At 41.4% G+C, this 24,197-nt stretch overlaps 1 protein-coding gene across 3 annotated transcripts in view; it reads right to left on the bottom strand.

The window, feature by feature from the left end:
* AMBRA1 (autophagy and beclin 1 regulator 1) overlaps nt 1-24,197 on the bottom strand; it is a gene marked incomplete at its 5' end in the record, with an annotated part of 177,829 nt that overhangs the window by 126,627 nt on the left and 27,005 nt on the right. For 2 of the 3 annotated variants that reach the window (XM_080814894.1, XM_080814895.1), the window contains 7 exons: nt 14,194-15,230; nt 15,501-15,647; nt 16,207-16,273; nt 17,201-17,373; nt 17,978-18,161; nt 18,664-18,722; nt 19,093-19,227. In XM_080814894.1, coding sequence (XP_080671020.1) covers nt 14,194-15,230; nt 15,501-15,647; nt 16,207-16,273; nt 17,201-17,373; nt 17,978-18,161; nt 18,664-18,722; nt 19,093-19,227 — 1,802 coding nt within the window. Of the gene's footprint in view, nt 1-14,193; nt 15,648-16,206; nt 16,274-17,200; nt 17,374-17,977; nt 18,162-18,663; nt 18,723-19,092; nt 19,347-24,197 lie in introns of those variants that run through there. The other variant, XM_080814893.1, reaches the window with a different exon arrangement.

Genomic DNA, 24,197 nt, shown 5'->3' with positions numbered 1-24,197 from the left:
CAAAAGAATCCAGAAATCTGGACTTAAGTGGAAAAAAACTGAAATTTTTAGAAACACTGTAAAGGTCAAATAAACATACCTGAAGGTTATTTTGCGATCTCTGCATTAATGTTACAGGCCCACACACTAAAGCCAAATTTGCTCACACAAACACGTTGTCTGGGGGGCTTCCAAAAGAAGTAAGATGTACTGAATCCTCCCTTCCCTATGAATATATAAGAAATCCAAGAGGAGGAGGAGAAGCTACCTGCATAGCTCTAATGAGCTGGGACCGATTACAATAAGCAAAATATATTATGCAAACAGAACCCCATACACCTGGTGTTATTGTCTTAGCAAAACCTCCAACGCACCCTTTGGAACACTACTGTGAGCAGATACGGTAGAGAAGGGGACTTGAAGGGGAAGGAGTACATGAGAAATTGCTCCCAGTGTATCACAGCACACACATAGATCCCACTGTAGTCCCTGTAACACTCCAACACTGGGAGCTGACAGAAGTGATTACATCTTTTCAAGTTCTCAGTGTGTATACAAAGCACACAGCCTGCTCTGCACCATTCAGCCCCAGAGAGAGGGATGATGGGGGATAATTTAGATCAGTCTTAACAGGTGCTAATTTGACCTGCAGTGGGAGAAGGGCTGCTTGTCAAGCATACTGCCTGCAGGGCTTGGAGGCTCCCACCCTCCCCCATACCGGGGCAAGCCTCCTCACTTGCAAACAATTCCCATAACAGATACAGAGCAAGGCTGGAAACCTTGCTTCAGGGCAGATAGAGGAAACTAGAAACTCTTTATGCACTTAACGCCTGCTTTTAACCGGCAAAGAATCTTAAAAGAGCCAATTCTTAGGATAAGTAGTCCAAAGAAGAAAAGAGGAGAAAAACAGTGCAAGAGTCCCCTACCTACCTCTTCAGAGCCTTCGTTATCATAATGCCTTCTATTACTATAGCACCTGACTCTCTTCCAAATCACGTACACGTAGAGCAGGGATTGGCAAACCACGGTCTGTCGGCCAAATCTGGCCTGCTGCCTATTTTTGTACAGCCCATGAGCTAAAAATGGTATTTATATTTTTAAATAGCTGAAAAACATCAAAAGAAGACTATTTCGTAACACGTGAAAAGTATATGAAAATCGCATTTGTGTCTATAAATAAAAATTTTATTGGAACAGAGCCACACTCATTCACTTACATGTTGTCTCTGGCTGCTTTCATGCTACAATGGCAGAGTTCAATATTTGCAACAGAGACCGTATGGCCTACAAAGCCTGAAATATTCACTATCCTGCCCTTCACAGAAAAAGTTTGCCAACCTTTGATATAGAGGATATAACCAGGGACATGCTCAGAATTCAAAGAGGCTCAAATATAGAGTGACCTAGTTGGGCAGGTGAGCAGTGAAGGTGAAAAAGATTAACACTGGTACCCTCTCTTCCAGGCTACCCTCACCCTCATATTGCCAAAGAAAGAAACGGGTTTTCTAATTACCCCCAAAGACAAATACATCAAATATCTAAATGTTACTGCTTATGATAGGGCAAGAGATTCCTGGTTTCTCCCACTTACTTAACAAGACCCTGAAGACCAGGTGGCCTAAAGCCAGTAAGTGAATGTCAAAGGTGAAACCAAGGTTATGTCTCCCTTATACAAGTCTGCTAGAGAAATATATGAACATCTCTAGGTGGCACATATTTAGAATTGAGAACACAAAAGTCCTTTTCAACCCTGAGGAACAAGGTTCCTGAAAAACCCAACGGAGACTTTACTACTAAGAAACTTACCACCTTATGGGAGAAGGAAAGAAAAAAAAAAAGCAATCCAGGATTATGAGTCCCGATCTATGAAATTATATTCAATGAAATAAAATTGGAAATAGAAAATAAATTAGTAATAATGAGGGGTGCCTGTGTGGCTCAGTGGGTTAAAGCCTCTGCCTTCGGCTCAGGTCATGATCCCAGGGTCCTGGGATCGAGCCCCCCATCCGGTTCTCTGCTCGGCAGGGAGCCTGCTTCCTCCTCTCTCTCTCTGACTGCCTCTCTGCCTACTTGTGATCTCTGTCAAATTAAAAAAAAAAAAATCTTTAAAAAAAATTAGTAATAATGAATACTATACAACTAATTTTCATTTACCATCAGCAATGTTCATACTTTTTGGCCCCAGCAATTGTACTTCTAAAAATTCGTCCTCCTCTAGAAACACCTGCACAAGTACACAAAGATGACACAGCACTGTCTGTGAAAAGTAAAAACGAGAAACAATCCAGATTCTATAAACAAGGCACTGGTTAAATTAATTAATTAGAGTGCATTCAACTGCTGGAATATTATGCCATTGTCAAAAAGAACACAACAGATCTATATACACCAGCATGCGAAAATGTCCATGACATATTAAGTGAAATATGTAAATGAAAAAACTAGTAGATTTAGTATGATCCCATTTTTACAAATAAAGAAAAAATGTTTTTATTTACATTAAAAGAAAACTCTGCAGTTAACACATAAATTGTTAACTGACTAGCACTGCAGAGAACATTCTTTCTATATCACTCATTTCTGTAATGTTTAAATTTTTACAAATGATTTTGTATTTGTTTTACAAGCAGAAAATAACAGACATCTCAAAATTTCCACTGATTATCTCTCGTTCACTATAGCTTTTTGAGGCTCTCCCTTTCTTGAAGTTTCAATAACATGCCTTTATGGTTGGGGAGGGGGCAAGGCTTTGTTGCAGACAAGACTGCCTGCTAAGAGGCTTTCTTTATTTATTTAGCAACTCTTCATTCAAACATTTAAGGCCTTTCTAATTCTGACATAATCATTGACTCCTGCCTTCTGGTTTTCTCCAGTCTCAAGACACAAATGAATCTAAAAGCGTGTGATGTTGCCTAACTTTAATTTACCCTATTTAGCAGAGCCTCTTCAGTCTCTTCTCAATCAGCAGACACAGTGATCCTTTAAAAATATAAAATCATGCTACTCTGCTTCTGATGGCTTTCCAAACCACTCTGAGTAAGAGGTAAAATCCCTTAAATGGCTTAGAAGACCCTGCAATAATCCGATCCCCATCACCTCTCCACCTTCATCTTCTATCATGCCATCCTTTGCTGCGCTCCAGCCAAGTGTCTCAGGGATTTTGCATTTGCCCTTCTCTCTTCTAGAATGCCCTTGTGCCCAATGTTTACAGAGTTTATTCTCTTAACCTCCTTGAGGTCTCTGCTCCAATGTCACCTTCCCAGACTTCCTTTGATCCCCTCTTTAACACTGCAACTTTCACCCCTCCTATACTTTAAAATTTTATTCTCCATAGAACTATCACCACCTGGCATCCTAGCTAGATATTTTATCTATTTGTTTATTGTCTTTCTCCCATTCGAATGAGAGATTTACCGCTGGTGCCGAAATAGTATCTGGTACACAGTAGGTGCTTAGTAAATACTTCTTATGAATCACTCCATCAGTCAATCAGAGTAATCATTTCACTAGCCCAATGCCCAAGATTATAATAAGAGCCTCACTCACAAGTGATAGTCTTTGCCATACTTCCTGTCTCTCCTCTAAGGCCTGGGTTTACCTTCCCCCAGCTTCCACAATACCTCTTTGACACTAAGCCTCTTACTCCGCCATCAGTTTTGTCTCATTTTTTATTTCTCAATATGTGCTTCTCTCTATTCCCAGAACAAGCCATGATCTGGTCACATCACAAATTAATTTCTCTTGGTTGAGAATTCTTCCCTATTTGTCCTCAAATGTCAAACTTCTGGGTAAGAAATCAAAAGTTAGAAGGATTCATTACAACTTGAATACCAAAGACAACAATTCCTCCAATTTTTTAGGGGCATAATTAGAGGTAAAGCAAAACTCTCTCTTAATTACAAGGATTCTGCCACTCACCAAAACAAACAAACAAACAAATGAAAAAACAAACAAAAAAACCCCTGATCATCTCAAAGCTAAAAAATTGTGATAATTTTAATAATGCTCAGACACCAAAATGAAATAAAATGAGAGCAACCACTTTCTCAAATTTCAAACACCCTACTCTAAGCAAATTCAGTGAAAGCCTTCCACAGAAACAACATAAAGCACCAACGGGAACAGAACCTTCACATTTAATTCGGCTTACTCGCATCTAATCTGGATTCTGTTAGGACCAAGTATTCCACCATTGAGACTGCGGAGATTTTGGGGTTTGGTTTTTTTTAAGTTTATCTATTTTTTTTTTTTTTAGTAATCTCTACACCCAATGTGGGGCTCAAACTCACGATCCTGAGATCAAAACTCACATGCTATTTCAACTGAGCCAGTCAGGCACCCGAGACTCCAGAAGAGTCTTCAAAGAGAAACAACAACACTGACCTGCAGAGGTATTAATATCAGTGGGAAGCCAAGACAAAGACCAACAAAATGGTATAAAGAAACAGCTGTATAGCCAATATCTCTGATGAACACAGATGCAAAAATCCTCAACAAAATACTAGCAAACTGAATCCAGTAATATATTTTTAAAAAATGATTCATCACGAGCAAGTGGGATTTGTTCCTGGGTTGCAAGGGTGGTTCAATATTCGTAAATTAACCGTGATATATTATATCGATATGAGAAAGGATAAGAATCATATGATCAAGGGTGCCTGGGTGGTTCAGTGGGTTAAGCCTCTGCCTTCGGCTCGGGTCATGGTCTCAGGGTCCTGGGATAGAGGCCCGCATCAGGCTCTCTGCTTGGCGGGGAGCCTGCTTTCCTCTCTCTCTGCCTGCCTCTCTACCTACTTGTGATCTCTCTGTCAAACAAATAAAATCTTAAAAAAAAAAAAAAAAAGAATCATATCATCATTTCAACAGACATAGAAAAGCATCTGACAAAGTACAACATCCATTCATGATAAAAACCCTCAACCAAGTAGGTTTAGAGGTAACACAGCTCAACATAATAAACACCATCTATGAAAAACCCATAGCGAATATCATCCTCAATGGGGGAAAACTGAGAGCTTCTTCCCTAAGGTCAGGAACAAGACAAGGATGTCCATTCTCATGACTGTTATTCAACATTGTATCGGAAGTCCCAGCCACAGCAATCAAATAGCAAAAATAAATAAAAGGCATCCGAATGGATACAGAAAAAATAAAACTGTCACTATTTGCGTATGACATGATACTATTTATAGAAAACCCAAAAGACTCCACCATAAAACTGCTAGAACTAATGAAAGAATTAAGTTGCAGGATATGAAGTCAATGTATGGAAATCTATTGCATTTCTATACATCAGTAATGAAGCACCAGAAAGAGAAATTAAGAAAATCCTGTTTATAACTGCACCATAAATAAGATACCCAGGAATAAACCTAATCAAAGAAGTGAAAGACTTGTCCTCTGAAAACTATAAAACATTGATGAAAGAAACTGAAGATGGCACAAAGAAATGGAAAGACATCCCATGCTCATGGATTAGAAAAAGAAATACTGTTAAAATGTCTATACTACTCAAAGCACTCTGCACATTTAATGCAATCCCTATAAAATACTAACAGCATTTTTCACAGAACTAGAACAAGCAATCCTAAAAACTGTATGGAACTACAAAAGATCCCACATAGCCAAAGCGATCTTGAAAATGAAAAGCAAAGCTGGAGGCATCCCATTTCTGGACTTCAAGTTATACTACAAAGCTCAAAACAGTATGGTACTGGCACAGAAACAGACACATAGATCAACAGAACAGAACAGAAAATCCAAAAATAAACCCACAATTATGCAGTTAATTAATATTCAACAAAGTAGGAAAAAATATCCAATGGAGAAAGTCTCTTCAACAAATGGTGTTAGGAAAACTGGAAAGCTACATGCAAATGAATGAAACTGGACCACTTTCTTACACCATATACAAAAATAAGTTCAAAATGAATTAAAGATCTAAATTTGAGACCTGTCTCTCTCTCTCTCTCTCTCTCTAATAAATAAAAATCTTAAAAAGGTGGGGGGGCACTTGGGTGGCTCAAGTCAGTTAAGCATCTGCCTTCAGCTCAGGTCAGGATCCCAGGGTCCTGGAATGGAGTTCCACATCTGGCTCCTTGCTCAGCAGGGAATCTGCTTCTCCTTCTACCCTTCCGCCCTGCTTGTGATCTCTCTAATAAATAAAATCTTTAAAAATTTAAAAAAAATTTTTTTAAAGATTTTATTTATTTATTTGACAGAGATCACAAGTAGGAAGAGAGGCAGGCAGAGAGGAAGGGAAGCAGGCTCCCTGCTGAGCAGAGAGCCCGATGTGGGGCTTGATCCCAGGACCCTGGGATCATGACCCGAGCCGAAGGCAGAGACTTAACCCATTGAGCCACCCAGGCGCCCCCAAAATTAAAATTTTTTTTAAAATGTGATACCTGAAACATAAAAATCCTAGAAGAAAGCAAAACAGTCATTTCTCTGATATCAGCCAGAGCAACTTTTTCCTACATAGGTCCCCTGAGGCAAGGGAAACAAAAGCAAAAATAAAACTATTGGACTACATCAAAATAAAAGGCTTCTGCACAGGGAGGGAAACCTTTACGAAACTGAAGGGCAACCTATGGAATGGGAGAAGATATGTGCAAAGCACATATCTGGTAAAGGGTTGGTATCCAAAGTATATAAAGAAATAACATATAAAATCAACACTCAAAAATCAAATAATCCAATTTAAAAATGGGTAGAAGACATGAACAGACATGTCTCCGAAGAAGACATCCAGATGGCTGACATATGAAAAGATGCTCATCATCACTCATCATCAGGGAAATGCAGATCAAAACTACAATAAGACACCTGTCAAAATGGATAAAACCAACAACACAAAAACAACAGGTGTCGGGGAGGATGTGGAGAAAAAGGAACCGTCTTGCACTGTTGGTGGGACTGCAAACTCGTACAGCCACTCTGGAAAACAGTATGGAGATTGCTCGGAAAGTTAAAAATAGAACTATCCTGTGATCCAGCAAGCACGCTACTGGGTACTTACCCAAAAAACACAAAAACACGAATTCAAAGAGCTACATGCACCCCTATGTTGGATGAATGGATAAAGAAGATGTGGTATATACATATGCATTGGAGTATTAGTCAGCCATAAAAAAGAATGAAATCTTGCCAACTGCAATGACATGGCTGGAACCAGAGAGTATAATGCTAAGTGAAATAACACAGAGAAAGAGAGAAAGACAAATACCCTATGATGTCACTCATAAGTGGTATTTAAAAAACAAAACAAATGAGTAAAGGCGGTGGGTGGGGGTGGAGAAAGACAAACCAAGAAACAGACTGATACAGAGAATAAACATAGTTTCCAGAGGGGAGGTGGGCAGGGGCATGGATGAAATAGGGGATGGGGATTAAGGTGTGCATGATGAGCATGATTAAAATAAAAACTTAAAAAAAGAGGGGGAGAGAGAGAGAAAGAAAGCTGTATGATGCGGGTGCACTCAAGGACTATGCAGGCCCTGAGTCATCCGTGAGAGCCAATACGAAGGACAGCTGATCAGGTGCAACAAGACTTATTACAGGCTTCAGGACAACCAACATACAAGTTAGAAACATAGCACAATAGTGAAACATCAGAGGAACAACTTCTAGGTCAGCTGAGCTCAAGTTAGAGAAGGTGTCTTCCATGTATAACTCTAGATAATGCCATTTCATTTACTCAACAAGAAATTATTAAGGCAATGACTCCCTAGAAGACTAAAGGATGTGGCATAATAATGGGTCTTTCTTCTTTTTTTACCAAGCCAAAAAGAATTTATACTTCATAATGAATCACTGGGGATGGAATTTCAATTCCATTTGTTGAATTCAACTAACATTTTCTGAGCACCTACTATGTGCCAGGTAGTATTCTAGAAACAGTAGGAATATAGACATAATCACTGCCTTCAGGGGGCTGACAGAAAGGGAAACAAATACTTTTCTCTCATGGGTACAATATTACAAGTAAGTACCTATACGTCTAGTACAAGCAACAAAGAGAGTGATTATTTGGGACATTCAGGGAAGTTTTCTCAAAGGAAAAGAGGACAGCTGTCTTGGGTTTTGAATAATAAATTGAGTATACTCCCATCCAAAGAAACCAAAAGTGATTTTATATATATATAAACTCTTTAAATCCAGTAAGGTCAATGGCACAGCAAAGCTACTAAAGATGGACCCTGTCTTTATCATGATCAAACTGCAAAGACTGGTGCTTTCCTAATCTCTAGGTCACCTTCTCCCTCTTGTGGACCTATGACTAGCCCTGCAGATATATCCATTTATTCTCCTCCATCAATGATATTTCTGCTGAGCACTCCCTGGAAAATCCCCATGTGAATAGAGCTGAGGCATCAAACAAGTTCGTTGGCCCACAAAGCCTCAAGAAGCTTCAGACTGCTCCAACTCCAAAGCAATTCCTTCACAAAAGTCTAAAAAAACCGAGAAATCAAATGTGGGGTTCCAACTCTAACCTTCAATGTTCTGGGCCAAATTTCCCCAATCTTCTTTTATCATAAGGGAAAAGTGCAGATCAAAAGACATCAGTTCTCAGAACACACTCAATCTTATTAAATACTTCAGACGAAAGGCCTTGTCACCTTTCTGGAGAAGGAATGCAGGCATAATTTAGTTGAGGAAGATTTGGCCCAGATTTTATCTCCCATTTGTCGGGATTTTTATAGTGGACTTCCCAAACTGGGATCACTTCCAAAAACCTCATCAATGCAATTCTATGGGCAAATAATTAAAACAATGTTTCTCCTATATCCCTAAAAACATTGTGTTGGTTACATTTCTATAGAGAGACAATAATTGTAAATGAATTATCAGACCTCCAGTTTCTTTCTTTCTTTTTTTAAAGATTTATTTATTTATTTATTTGACAGACAGAAATCACAAGTAGGCAGAGAGGCAGGCAGACAGAGAGGAGGAAGCAGGCTCCCCGCTCAGCAGAGAGCCCGACACGGGGCTCGATCCCAGGACCCCGGAACCACAACCCGAGCAGAAGGCAGAGGCCCCAACCCACTCAGCCACCCAGGCGCCCCAGACCTCCAGTTTCTTACAAAGAGAGGTGACTGAAGAGCCCACCGCACCACCCCCACCCCTCAATGATAGGAGCAAAAGAAGTTCTGACAGAGAAAACTCAGTATGTGAAAGCACTAATTTCAAATGAAGAGGAGGAAAGAGTGCCCTCTTTAGGACCTTTTAATCCCACAGTTCTTTTTTTTAAGATTTTATTTATTTATTTGACAGAGATCACAAGCAAGCAGAGAGGCAGGCAGAGATAGAGAGAGAGAGGAGGAAGGAGGCTCCCTGCTAAGCAGAACCCTGGGATCATGACCTGAGCCAATGGCAGAGGCTTTAACCCACTGAGCCACCCAGGCGCCCTGAATCCCACGGTTCTTATAAACACCTCTTAAGAAGTCATTTCTGTAGATCTAAATTTTTTCATTTAAAAAAAAAAAAAAGAAAGAAAAAGGGCTAGATTAAATACACTCTAGGTTTTCTCCAGTTTTAAAATGCCATTTAAGTAATTTTCTCTTTTTCCTAATACCAACCTTTCGAAGCCACAGGGACTCCACTGCAAGCTGCAGGGAGCCACAAGACCCTGATCTTCTGCTAGATCCTGGGCTATCAGACCCAAAAAGAAGTTTCTGGGGGCGCTTGGGTGGCTCAGTCAGTTAAGCATCTGCCTTCGGCTCAGGTCATGATCACAAGGTCCTGGGATCGAGCCCCAGATCGGGCTCCCTGCTGGGTGGGGAGCGTGCTTCTCCCTCTCCCTGGTTACTCCCCCTGCTTGTGATCTCTCTCTCTCTGTCAAACGGATAAATAAAATTTAAAAGAAGAAGAAGAAGAAGTAGTAGTAGTAGTAGAAGTTGTTGTTTCTGGTGGTGAGGAAAAGGTCTGCCACCCAAGTTATAAGTTTTAATCTGGAGTCAAGACTACACAGGCAGCTTGCCCTCTACCGCTCACAGGCAAAAGGAGACAAACTGAACTGGTTATCAGAGCTCAGCAGCAGAGCTATACTGAAATGACACACTTGTGCTCAATATTCTCACTATTTTCAAACACTATTAATTAAATCAGCAGCACCGAGGATCAAAATATGCTTCTTTTGTCTGTCTCCTACTACAAGGCCAAAGAATAAATCTCCCTTCAGACAGACTAAGCCACAATAAGGACACCTTCCTTTCCTGCCGGCCATACCAGTCTAGCGGCAGCAACAGCCCAACAGTGACACCTGCTGGGGAAAGCCAAGCAAGGGCAGACTCATTAGCTAGAGAACATCAGGTCCCTTTTGAAGGCGGCAGAAGATGCTGATAAGCACTTGTATGTATTAGGGATTTACACTAGAATGCAGCCACTCAAATTATAAGGAAGCGATGGCCCTTCTATAAAGGCTATGCACTTGGAATATTTTACATTGTACCTCACTTTTAAGCAGGCTGTCAGCTCCCACAGTACATCTCATCCTAGCTCATCTCAAGTGACTCCACAATGAAACCATGCATTATTTGTGTATTTTTTTTTAAATTTTATTTATTTATTTGAGAGAGAATGAGAGAGAGAGAGCATGAAAGAGAAGATCAGAGGGAGAAGCAGACTCCCCAAAGAGCTGGGAGCCCGGCGGGACTCGATCCTGGAAGTCCGGGATCATGACCTGAGCCAAAGGTAGTTGCTCAACCAACTGAGCCACCCAGGCGCCCTTATTTGTGTATTTTTAAAAGAAAAAATATATTTACATAATTGTTTACTAGAGCCTACATTTTTAAACATTTGAACTTTTTTATTTAAAACACAAACATAGGGGCACCTGGGTGGCTCAGTGGGTTAAGCCTCTGCCTTCAGCTCAGGTCATGATCCCAGAATCCTGGGATCGAGCCCCACATCGGGCTCTCTGCTCAGCAGGGAGCCTGCTTCCCCCTCTCTCTCTGCCTGCCTCTTTGCCTACTTGTGATCTCGGTCTGTCAAATAAATAAATAAAATCTTAAAAAAAAAAAAACACAGTTTCTGGGTGTTTGTTTTTTTTTTTTTTTAAGATTTTATTTATTTGGGATGCCTGGGTGGCTCAGTTGGTTAAGCGGCTGCCTTTGGCTCAGGTCATGATCCCAGCATCGTGGGATCGAGTCCCGCATCGGGCTCCTTGCTCAGCAGGGAGCCTGCTTCTCCCTCTGCTTCTGCCTGCCACTCTGTCTGCCTGTGCTCACTCTCTCTGACAAATAAATAAATAAGATCTTAAAAAAAAAAAAGATTTTATTTATTTATTTGAAGAAAGAGACAGCGAGAGAGAGAACACAAGCAGGGGCAGTGGGAGAGAGAGAAGCAGGCTTCCCACTAAGCAGGGAGCCCAATGTGGGACTTGATCCCAGGATCCTGGGATCATGACCTGATCCGAAGGCAGATGCTTAACTGACTGAGCCACCCAGATGCCCAGTTTCTGGGTTTTAAATAGTCTACTTTTATTAAGAAGTGATTAATATTTTAGTCACATGTGGCTATTTACATTTAATTAAAATTTTAAAATGTACATGTAGCTCCTCAGTTCATACTAGCCACATTTTGAATGCTTATGTGGCTAATGCCTACCATACTGGACAACACAGATACAGAACACTTACATCACTGTAGAACAGTTTATTGGATGGCATTGTTCTAGAGAAACATATTATTTTCAGATGAAATTTTACGTCTGGGTCAGGGGAGTCAACAGGGAATATAGACAAATGGAAGCTGGACAAATGTCAATAATTTTTAAAGTCAGATGAGAGATATATGAAAATTCACTTATTAAACTTTATTTTTGTATGTCTGAAGATTATCATAATAAAAAACTAAATGAAACTAAAATTAATAAAAATGGTTCACTGAAAAATGAGGTATCACACTAAGGAATATACCATGGTTGGCAGCTTGGAAAAATCTGTAGTCCTACAAACTAGAATTCAAATCCCCACTCGGCAACCTACTTATGGATCTTTAACAAGAAACTCGACTTTTCTGAGCCTCACTTTCCTCAAATGTAAGATGACACATCTGGCGCCTGGGTGGCTCGGCGGGTTATAAAGCCTCTGCCTTCGGCTCAGGTCATATCTCAGGGTCCTGGGATCAGGCCCCGAATCGGTCTCTCTGCTCAGCAGGGAGTCTGCTTCCCCCTCTCTCTCACTCTCTGCCCTGCCTCTCTGCCTACCTGTGATCTCTGTCAAATAAATAAATGAAATCTTAAAAATAAATAAATAAATAAATAAATAAATAAATAAATAAATGAGACGAGACATTTAATACCTGCCTTGTAGAGTTATGGTGGAAATTAGAAATAACTAGTGCAAAGATATAGTATCTAACACATAGTAGGCCCTCACTAATTGGTATCTCTAATCATCATCGAACAGAGTTTACTTTAAACCACTCAACACCAGAAGAGGTACTACTACAACAGAATGCACAACGGCTAACTGACCAGAGGCCCACTGGTACTATGGAAACAGGTCCTGGGAGGCTTTTAGAGCAGTAACTAAAGACAGTTCTTCTACAACTACCTTTCATACACCTTTTGCATGCCTACTCTATGTCAGACACTGTGCTTGCTACCTTCCCACCTCTCTTGACAAAGAGGAGTAACAGTCTCAGGTTCCTAATATGGGTCGTTATGCAAGGCAAAATATTCCAAAGCTGGGAATTTAGGAGATGTTAACCCAGAACTAGTCTCAACTATATAAGCAGAGTAACAACCTCTATTATTTTGTCTATCTTTCATATCCAACCAAGTGTCCTATCTTCCCCTTAGCAACAGCCCCTAGTAACGACCCACTATCTTGCATTCAACATGTTCTTTCCTGTCTTAGAATGTGCTGATCCCCTAAAAAAAAAAAGGTCTTTCCCTAATCCTACCCATCTTTCAAGACTTGATTTCGTACAGCCTTCTTTGATGATACTTCCCTTTCTCTGAAATGAGACTGCATTTAATCTCAGTACCGCACACTGAAGCATTTGGGTCATCTACATTTTTTATATAATTGCATGTAAATAAGTCCTGCCTTTATAATAACACTCCCAGTGGGTAAAGACCAGGTATTATACTTCTTCTGTATTCCCTACAGTGCCTAGCACAGTGCTGGAAAAACTGTAACCATTCAACAAATACTTATTAACTGGGTAACTCTCTAAAGCATTCTCCCAAAATAACAAGTACATTATGTGCACAATCCATATTCCCACCCTTGTTAGAAGCTTATGTCAGAAATTTCAGTTGCTTCAACAGAGGATGTAATGCAGAGCAATATGCTGTTTGGATCCAACAGGCATATTCTGGGAGTTGGTGATTACGCTAGATGTGACCTTTACAGAATTACAGAAAGAAGTCCCTAATAAATCAAGATAGATGCGCACACAGCCATACATGGAACATGTGGTGGGCGGTCAACTACACCCACTCCGTTTCTTCCATGGAAGAGTTGCCTGGGATGCTGATCTGAGTATGGAGAGGCCTTCCTTCTACAAATTATTCTTCTTCCTCACCTTGAGGTGAATGTCCATCTGGAAGATCTCCTCAAAGAATCTTAACTAAGCAACTAATTTGCTATCCAAAAAAATATATATCCCTAAAAAAAAGGACTTTCCTTGACACACACACACATACACACACACACACACACACACACACACACACACAAATTTTCTTTTCCCTTCTGTCAAGCTGCAGTGTTCCAAAAGATAAGGTTTAACAGGTGAACATAACTGTCCAAAGAGACACGACTGAAAAAGAGCTAATATGCTAGTCTATAGCACTCTGGGACATTTTCTTTTTTCACAATAACTAGTGCTGCACATACAATCCTCCAAGAAGGTCAAAAAGCAGAGCAGAGGAAGTCAATGGCTCTACCTCCTCTTGCACCTCTAACTTGATCTACATTCTTTTTTTTTTTTTTTCTATATTCTCCTTTAAGGTGAAAGGTCTCACGAGCTTAGCCAGAAAAGGAGCTAGCAGAACCGAGTGACTTATACTGTTAGGCCCCGTTCTATCTCTGCCACCAGAGCGAGATCTTCCAAGAAGATGCAATGGACATCAGGGAGACCAAAACCAGATGCACGGGTCCCAGATGCTCCAGATCCAGCCACAACATCTACAGGACTGAAGGAACAGACATGAGGAGAAAAGCAAGGGATGTAGGAGAAGACAAGAAAGCACCTGCTTACCTCCTGAGTGAATCTTCCTCAGAGCTCTCCTCAGGCATATCCTGATGTAAGGCCTCCTGTGATACAGTTCCAGATCTGCTAGACTGGGTGTAAATTCTTTCCCAGTGGCCCGTCTCCTGGTTGAAGGCCACTCCCACAGTCCTCTCCTCCTGCGGACTAGCAGAGCTGCTCAACTCCAGCCTGCTGGAGCTGGGCGTTTGGCCCTCAGTCCGCTCAAGGGGTGGCAGCTGGCTGCCACTTGATGGCATGCCCTCGAAGGTGGTGGGGACCTGCCAGGAGGAGCTGGCCTCACTAGAGGAGTAGTTGGGTGTGGTTCTTTCCCAGCGCAGGGTGTCGTTGTTGAAGGTCAGGAGATTGTGGCAAGCGCGACAGCGGTTCAGGTGGCCACGGGACAGGTTGGAGTTGTTCTCACTACTGTGTGGGGTGGGCTGGTGGGAGGGGCCTGGCCTCTCGGACTCAATGTTGTTATTGAGCATTTCCTGGGCCTGTTGGGTCTGGGGGGCTTCTCCACTCAGGCTGTGGTCCAGCTCCTGAAGCCGGTCATACTCCAGAAAGAAGCGTCTCAGGTCACACTGAAGCTCATGGCGAATGCTGCCTGAGTTGTTTTGGTTGGAGCCACTTCCTCCATCTGACTCAGCTGCCAACCCTGAAGCTGGAAAACCCCTCCCTTCTGTGGCTGAAGTGTACACAGACGCTTGAGAGCCACCTTCCTGCTGTCTCAGCACAGACAGCAAACTCACCGAAGAGGCACTGGTCCTGGGCGGAGGCATGGATTCTGCCTCAGAGCGGGAGTTCAGACTGAGCACTGTCCGGGTCCACTCGGACCCTGTCAGCCCAGGAGCTATTTCTCGGTGATATCTAGAAGGGTGGCTGGACAAAGGGCCTCCCAAAGAGCGACGGGTGGGGCCCAGACTGAGGTTGCGGAGCGTGTTGCCGGCAGTGCTGCTCTGGACTGTACTGAAGGCAGACGGCCGGTTCAGGAGGCCCTGGTCCTGCTGCGCTGACGAGGCCTGCTCCGGGGGATGGAAGGGCTCGGTCTGTACAAAAGAAAAGGAAGGGGTAGTAGCCCTGGCAGAAGCAGGGGGGACACTGTCCTGGTGTGGCAAGAGGGAAGGAACTCGAGTGCCAGAGCAGCGGCTGCAAAGGCACAGGATCCCAAGGTGCTGGCAGCACTCAGCTGTGGGGTAACTGACCCGCTGTCGGAGCCGGATGTAAGCGGAAGTCCTGGGGCGCTCCGTGGAGGGCTGAGGGGGAGGCGGTGGGGGTGAGGGGGTAGCAGAATCTTGCACTGTGCTTTGCTCTCCCACCTGGATGCCAGAGGAGCGGGAGGACAGCATGTGCAGGAAATTGTGGAGGAGAGGCGTCCGGCGAACTGGCTGTGATTGCAGCAGGGCACGTTGACGGTAGTGGGATAACTCTGTTCCGTCTATGGGGATCTCTGGTTCGTCATCACCCTGCAACGTGGAGCAAGGTGGGGCAGGGGGAGAGCGAGGCAGTTAGGTAGAACCTCCAGGTAAATCAAAGAAAACTAACTACTGACTACCATCCAAGGAAAACAGTCTTCATGGAGAGACAACCCTACCCTGAAGCACTGAGGACTAACTGGCTTCAGCTTCCGGATCATCATATGGAATTAAACTGTTCACTTCCAATTAGTGACACTTCTGAATGGGTACAGAGGGCAAACCGACGCTTTTACAAAGTGCACCTCTCTGACACAGAGGCAGTGAGGGAAGCAAAAATGTCAAGCAGTCAGAGGCACAAAAATGACAAGCTATCCAACACAGCCTGGTTACTTCTAACAAGGTGGTCACTTGGGGGTTTCAGAATTGACTCCCCTGTCAAGGCTATGGCTAGCACTTTGAATATACAGTCTGAAACTAGTTCTCAATCTCGACTAGAAAAGAAACACTTGGGCATTACAAAGTACAAGTCCAATAAAATCAGAATTGGAGCACTAGTTTAGGAAAAAACTCCCAGTTTAGATGGAGTTGGAACTGCTGACTAACTTACCTGCTGATTAGAGGGGTTAACAATGGCTGTGAGTAAGTAGTGTCCGAGAGGATCAAATCTCACCAGACTGAAAACACAAAAAGAAAGACAGACATGCATAGATGTTAAATAAGAAGAGGAAGTCTGTGTTCAAATGTATGGCAATCACTACTGATAACTGCGGACTACCCAGGCATCCTCTTCATTCTAGGAATTTTCAAAACTCTTGAAGAAATCAAAATAATAGGGCTCAATACTTCTTGTTATCTCCTCACACTTGCCAGAATAGGGGACTATATATCACGAAGATAATTTCAAAAAGCACCTAGGCTTCTGTCCCAAGAAGCAGCTACATTAAGCACACGCTTGCTTATACCGAAGAGCCCATCAGAACAGTAAAGCACAGCACACTCCCATACCCTGCCACTGGGTTAGTTCTTTCTGCCCTCACAAAGCAGCTACACGGGCAAGAAGCAGAAGTTCTGGTGACAGTGAACAGTTGCAGCATCAAGTGATACAGCTGAGACTAGAAAATTTTCTTACATCCAACCGCAATACCAAGAGGACCAAAGAAAACCAATGCATCAGCTTTAATTCCAGCAATGTGTGTTTGCATTTTGAGGGCTAAATATCAATCAGCAAATCTGACACATACTTTCACCTCCATTTTCCAGTTTGATAAATGCAAATAACTGATTTATCAACTTCCCACCAAATTAACCTCCACCTGAACACCTTTCAGGTTTCCCAAAAGAGGGCCCTACCCCAAATCCAGATAGCTCTGAACCCAAAAGACCTTCTAACAACCCTGGTCTACAGAGACCAGAAGATGAGACCAATCAGAAACAGCTAAAATGAACTACTGATTGGCCAGTAGCTTAAAACGTAGGAGCTGTACACATAACCACCTGCTCTGAGCAGGTATAACAAACTGCTTCCTGAGGGGACAGCATCTTTAAATATTCTCTGCCACATTAGTCCTATGCCAGACATCGCTGGTGGCCAGAGCACTCACCGGACCCGTTCCATCTCGCTAGCTGTCTTCACCACAGCAAAGGGCTCTCGCCGACTCCAATCCCAGAAGTGGATCTCATTGGCAGTGGCAATCAACAGGAGCTGAGCCGTAGGGTGGAAAGCCAAAGAAGCAATGGCATTGTTGCTGTCTGTGAACCAGCTTTCACTGCCACCCTACAAATGAACCAATCCCAAATATTCTTAGGTTACAAACTGGCAGCAGACTGGGATGTCAATTTCAAGAAAGGACCATTAAAGGTAAAATGACTACTTATAGGGCCTACTTTAAATATGTCCACTGTAAAATGTAGAAAATCAGTGATCTGGCAGAGTCGCCAATTTATCAGAAAATTATTACTGTCAGCTCAGTTCTCCAAGTCATCTACAATCCAAAGCAATAAGCATCCACATGGACATGGTGCACAACAACCCACTACCAAGTCATCAGGACAAGAAGCACATTGCTTTGGCGATCATGATCAGAACACAGTACAATCCTTGCTCTAAAAAAAAAAAAAAAAAAAAAAAAAAGGCATCTATCCTGAACATATTTTAGAACCTCCTGTACTATGCCACAATAGGCAGATGGAAGAACAGTTAAATGAGATATTCATCTTAGAATGGAGGAATATGGACTAGACTTCCCATTATTTAAGTGGGGAAGACCACCACTTACTCAGATGTAGTCCTAAAAACCTGGCTAGTCTCTCCACCAGTTCAGAACTCAATGGTAAACAACTCTCTGCATTTAGAATACCAAAGAAATGGAAATACTTACATGCAAATCCCAAATTCTGACCTCCCCATCTAGGCAGCCAGAAGCAATAAGGCCTGAGATGGTAGGATGAAAAGTGACACACCACGGAGTACGGCGGTGTCCAATCAAAGAATGAACACACTTGCCAGTCTTCACCTCCGTAATATAGATATTATGGTTCACGTGGGTGGAGGCCAACAGAGTCCTAGGAAATCAAAGAGTAGGAAATGAATGTGAAGCATGTAGGAGGGTAACAAACTTTATCGGTTCTGGATAACTGGCTTTCGAGTATTCCCCACCCCAGCGTGGAAACACTACACCCTAGGCATTATAAACAACAGAAGTATTCTGATCTTTAAAAGCTTTGGCTTCTCCACACTGTCCCCAAATGACACACGTCCCCTTCAGAGACTGTTTTTTTCCAGCAGAAAAATTATCATGCCATCAGTGGCCTGCATCACACTGCCAAAGGATTGTAATTGAGAAATTTTCTGAATTTGGAGGCTCAAGGTCCACTGTTTCCTTTGCTTATTCCCGTTATTTCTATGGTTAGCAATGCTCATCTACTTTCTTTCCCCTTCTGACACACTGGCAAAGCGCTGTTCATGCAAAGCTTCAAAGAGCCCTTAGGGATGTTACCAAGCTAGACCAAATATGCAGAAAGCAATGCTGTAGCAAGTCTTAAGTTATAGATAAGTACTAGGTACCTGTCTGGGCTGAAGGCCAGTAAAAAGGTAGAGCGTGGACTATCCGGCAGTTCTACTCTCTGAAAAACAAACCAAGAAAAGTTAAAATACATTATTTATAAACTATGGCTCACTCTATCTCAAAAAGTACACAAGCCACTGTAGATTAGTAGTCAGTATAAGGTAAAAAACTGGAGACAATGATCAAGCCACAAGTTGAGAGACAGAAATCCAAATTACCTTTAAGAAAAATGTCTAGCTCTAAAGGGAAAAGATTATTTCTAGCCCAAAAATTCTTCCAAATTTATTTTTAAAACTCCGTTAAGTTAGATGTGTCAATTCTCTCACACAAAATAAATTATGCCCCAACCCTACATCATTAGCCCATTCTAAAACCCCATCTACAGTTTCCCCTACAAATCCAATGTCAAAAATATCTGTTTTTCCTACCTTGCCCTCCCATTTCATCCACCGAGTTTTATCTTCCACTAGTTCCTGCAGAAGCCGCTGAGCTCCGAAGGCCCGAGTGCCCCGTTCTCGCCCCCAGAGTATCCGGACAGCATTCTTCTCTGGAACAACCTTCATGGTGCTCAGTAGCCACTGTCACACCAGGCACAGGAAGAGAAGGAGCGAGCAATTGCTCCACAAGCTGAAGCAGCTAAAATGAGGCCATTCAGGTCCTTGTAAGTTGTCTTCATGGAAATCTAAAGGATGGACATTAAAGTCAAAGAACATCCATTCTGCAATCAGAGAAGCTCCCCATTGCAAATGTGATTGAGCTCAGAGAGGTAAGTATTTTTTTTCATATTTAATGACTCTCTCAGGAAGGACCCTTCTCCCAGACCTTTTCTTCCAAAAATATTTCATCCTTTTTTTCTCCCAAGTTTTTTCTTAATTCTAGTTATTCATATATGATAACAAAATTATTTCATCCTTAAATTCCTCTCATATCCTCAGTAGCCCAGCCTTATATCTGAAGAATGTATCATTCTCTAAAGCAGTTACTCTTACTATTTTATCAGGCAGGAAGAACTTTTGTTACTAATAGAGAAAGTCTAAAAACCTGTCAAGAACAAAACACAACACAGCACCTGCCCTCCCTTCTCACCACACTGCCTCCCTATCCCCCAGCCCCCTTCCTTATCACTAGGGCAGCCTCCAAGCCAAAGAACAGGTAACTGATTTTAAAAGGCTGTAACTTGAGTTCTAGTTCTCTTATCTCTTTTTTTAAGGGGTGGTGGGAGAGGGGCAGAGGGAGAGGAGAATCTTAAGCAGACTCCAGGCCCAGCGCAGAGCCCAAGGTGGGGCTCGATCTCACAACCCTGAAATCACAACCTGCGGTGAAACCAAGAGTCAGATACTTAACTGACTGAGCCACCCAGGGGCCCTGAGGTCTGGTTCTTACGCAGTTGCTTCAACTCTATCTCCTATCTAAAAGCATGTGCATAAGGACTACTTTGAGGTATCTTTCTCACTCTCTTTTTCTCGTCTCCAATGAAGTTCCAGAGTAGCAAAGAGGATGAAAGAGAAGGAAAAAAAAAAATTAAATTCCTTTTTCTCATCCACCACAAGCCTTAAGAGCATAGTTCTATAGTTTATCACAAAACAAAAATTCAACTAAAACATCAACTAGCAGCAAAATACACACACATGCAACAATTAAAGAACTGTGGTTCCTCTATACAATGGAATATGCAACCCAATAAAGCAGCACTTCAGAAAAATACAGGTGAAATGTTATTCACTGTAGTACGGTTTTAAAAAATTTCAAATGTGCAGAAAAGTTGAAAAAACAGTATAATAAACACACTACTTGTGTCTAAGTGCTACTTAGACTCAAGAACTGTTAATATTTGGCCACGTTTGCTTTATCTAGCTCTATGAACACACTATTATTTGTGTTGTTTTTTATTTTTTTCTGAACCATTTCATCAGGCTTCAAGATGCTTTAACCCTATACACCTCACTGTGCATCTGCTAAGGATAAGGACATTTGACTTCATAACCACAATACCAGTAAGTACAATGAGGACCAGTAAGTCCTCATTCAAATGTCCCCAACTACCTTAAAAAATGTCTTTAATATTTGGCTTAAAAAAAAAAACAAAACAGAATCCAACCAAAAGTCAAGCAATGAATTTGGTTGTCCATGTCTCTTTAGTCTCTTTTACTCTAAAATGGCCTCCAAGTTTTGCTTTGGTTGGTTTTATGTTTACTTATTTACGAACAAGCTTTTTTTTTTTTTAAGAGGGGGAGTGGCAGGGGGAGAGAATTTTTTTTTTTTTAAGATTTTATTTATTTATTTGATAGAGAGAGAGCACGAGTAGGGGGAGCAGCATGCAAAGGGAGAAACAGGCTCCCTGCTAAGCAGGAAGCCCAACACAGGGGCTTGATCCCAGCACTGAGGGCTCTTACCTGAGCCGAAGGCAGATGCCCAACGACTGAGCCTCCCAGGTGCCCCCAAGACAGAGAGAATCTTTTTTTTAAAATTATTTTTATTAATATATAATGTATTATTTGCCCAGGGGTACAGGTCTGTGAATCATCAGGCTCACACATTTCACAGCACTCACCACAGCACATTCTCCAAGACAGAGAGAATCTTAAGTAGGCTCCACCCTCATCTCAGAACCCAACATACAAGGCTCAATCCTACAATCCTGAGATCATAACCTGAGCTGATCTCATGAGTCACCCAGGCGCCCCCAACACAAGCTTTTTTGAAGTCAAGGACAGGTGACTTGGAGAATGTCTTACATCTTAGTTTTGTCTGTTTGTTTCTTCACAGTGCCATTTAGATTACCTCTCTATCCCTTACATTTCCTATAAACAGAACGCTAGATCTAAAACACTGATTAGATTGAGGCTAAGAGTTTCTGGCAAGAATGCCTTACAGGTGATGCTATGTATGTACCTCCTGATGCAGCACAGCAGGTGGCCTATATTCTCGAGCTGTTCCACTTAGCGCAACTTGGAAAATTATGTGATCATTTGGAAAAATATGACTACTTGGTTGAGTCTGTAACTGAAAGAGCTCTCTTTATAAAGGTATGGTCCCTCCTCCCTTTATAATTAGCAATCTTTGGCTAATATTTGGCATCAAGTGAATATCCTGCTCCTTCTCAACTTTTTGCTTAATAGTTTAGCAGTCACTGATGACTCCTTCTTGAACTATTAGGGTCTGAAATAATGTTGATTTTTCTAATTCCATCATTACTTCTACATTTATTAGCTGGCATTTCTTTGGAAAGAACTTTGCCTTAAAAACTGAAGCAGAGGGGTGCCTGAGTGGCTCAGTGAGTTAAAGCCTCTGCCTTTGGCTCAGGTCATGATCCCAGGGTCCTGGGATCGAGCCCCACATCGGGCTCTCTGCTCAGAGGGGAGCCTGCTTCCTCCCTCTCTCTCTGCCTGTCTCTCTGCCTACTTGTGATCTCCCTCTGTCAAATAAATAAATAAAATCTTTAAAAAAAAAAAAAACTGAAGCAGATTAAGTGGGGTTTTTTCCCCTCTTTAATTACTGACTTCTGTTTTATTGTTTGCAACAGCAAAAACTGAGGACAACCCAAGTGTCTATGTAAAAAGGGGACAAGATGACTAATCTGTGGTAAGCAAGATTCTCTGGGTACTGATAACTAGAAGTCTCCAAGATAAAATACTGTAAAGAGAGGGGGAAAGCAAGGTACAGAGCACTATGTATAGTAATGCTATCTTTTGAGTAAGAGAAGAAATTAAATGGTCACTCATTAGGGACTGAAGGGACAAGATGAATGGAGACAAAGATGGAAGCAAGACTTCTCAAATATTCTCATTTTGTGTCGTTTTTATTTTGAAATATATCACCTATTCAAAATTTATTTTAAAAATATTTAATGAAAAAAATATTTAATGATGTGAAAAAATACCTGGTAAATGAAAAAAGCAGAATATAAATATATATATTATATATGTATATATATTATATATATTATTTATAGTATATATATTATATATATACTATAAATTACATTTATAGTATAATCCCAATTTTGTAAAAAATATATATGTATGTACACATGTATGTATATATGTACATATACACATATATGTATGTATGTGTATACATACATATATGTGTATATGTACATGTGTGTATACATATACATGTATGTGTATATATCTTGGAAAATAATGATACAAAAGAAATATAAAAACTAACCATGGTTGTCTTTAGCTGGTGGGTCTATAAGTGATTTAATAATTAGAAAAGGCAGTGTTCTTTTCACTTTTTAAATTTAAAAAGTAATAAATGGGGGCTCCTAGGTGGCTCAGTGGGTTAAAGCCTCTGCCTTCCACTCAGGTCATGATCCCAGGGTCCTGGGATCGAGCCCCATATCGGACTCTCTGCTCAGCAGGGAGCCTGCTTCCCTTCCTCTCTCTCTGCCTGCCTCTCTGCCTATTTGTGATCTCTGTCAAATAAATAAATAAAATCTTAAAAAAAATAAAAAGTAATAAATCCTTACTGTAAAAAGTGAAACAACAATGGGCTCTTTACATTTCACAAATGGCTGCAATCTAAAAAGTATACAACTAGATGTATCCAAATATAGACAGAAGAAAAAATATTTATAGCCTGTGCTGAAAGGAGTTTTCTCCCTGGCATATTAAAATGTAGAAAGTCAGAAAGAGTCTACAGAAAGACACAACTCCAAGTTCCTAGGCACATACATCACAGTTCCCTAATGAGCGACGAAGGAACCAACTCAAGTCTGTATCCTCATGGTACAGCTCTCATCCCTCATTAGCACACATATGTGCTAATATATGTACACACTGACAATGTCAACATGCTGTAGGCCAACCCTCTGAAGCAACTAAGGACAAAATAACTAGAAGGAAATAATCTACTTGGTGACCCTGACAATTCATGGCTTAGCATGGAAGTCAAACTGCCACACAGCTGAATAATTACTAACCAGGAAGGTGCCAGAAATATAGTTCCCATTAGTTCACTTTAATCCTTTATTGAGTCTAATTTGTTTTTTGAGTCCATAATTCTTTTACCTAATACAGAGAAGTTCAGAAGAAATGAATTTTAAGGGTCGCTTAAGAGTGTGACATAAGAGGCGCCTGGGTGGGTCAGTGGGTTAAGCCTCTGCCTTTGGCTCCGGTCATGATCCCAGGGTGCTGGGATCAAGCCCCAAATCGGGCTCTCTGCTCAGCGGGGAGCCTGCTTCCCTCCTCTCCTTCTGCCTGCCTCTCTGCCTACTTGTGGTCTCTGTCTAATAAATAAACAAAATCTTTTTTTAAAAAAAAGTGTGACATAAAAGTACTATCAGAGAAATATATTTATAATTTATAATTTTTTAAATTTTATTTATGTATAATCTTATAAAATGTGGTAAAAACAGCAGCAGTCCAATTCATTAAAAAAAAAAAAAAAAATCTGACCTGACCTGTGTAACTCAAAGAGGAAGGAAATACAGGTCACAAAATCATATGATTCAGAGAACTGTGATACAACCTAAAGCTCCTAAAGGAACTGGAAGAGGAAAGAGCTGCTACAAGTATCAGTTATC

The sequence above is a fragment of the Martes martes genome (genome assembly GCF_963455335.1).
Source record: "Martes martes genome assembly, chromosome: 10".
Lineage (NCBI taxonomy): Eukaryota > Metazoa > Chordata > Mammalia > Carnivora > Mustelidae > Martes > Martes martes.
The sequence above is the reverse complement of the archived record's forward strand: the minus strand, read 5'-3'. Positions and strand labels throughout refer to the sequence as shown.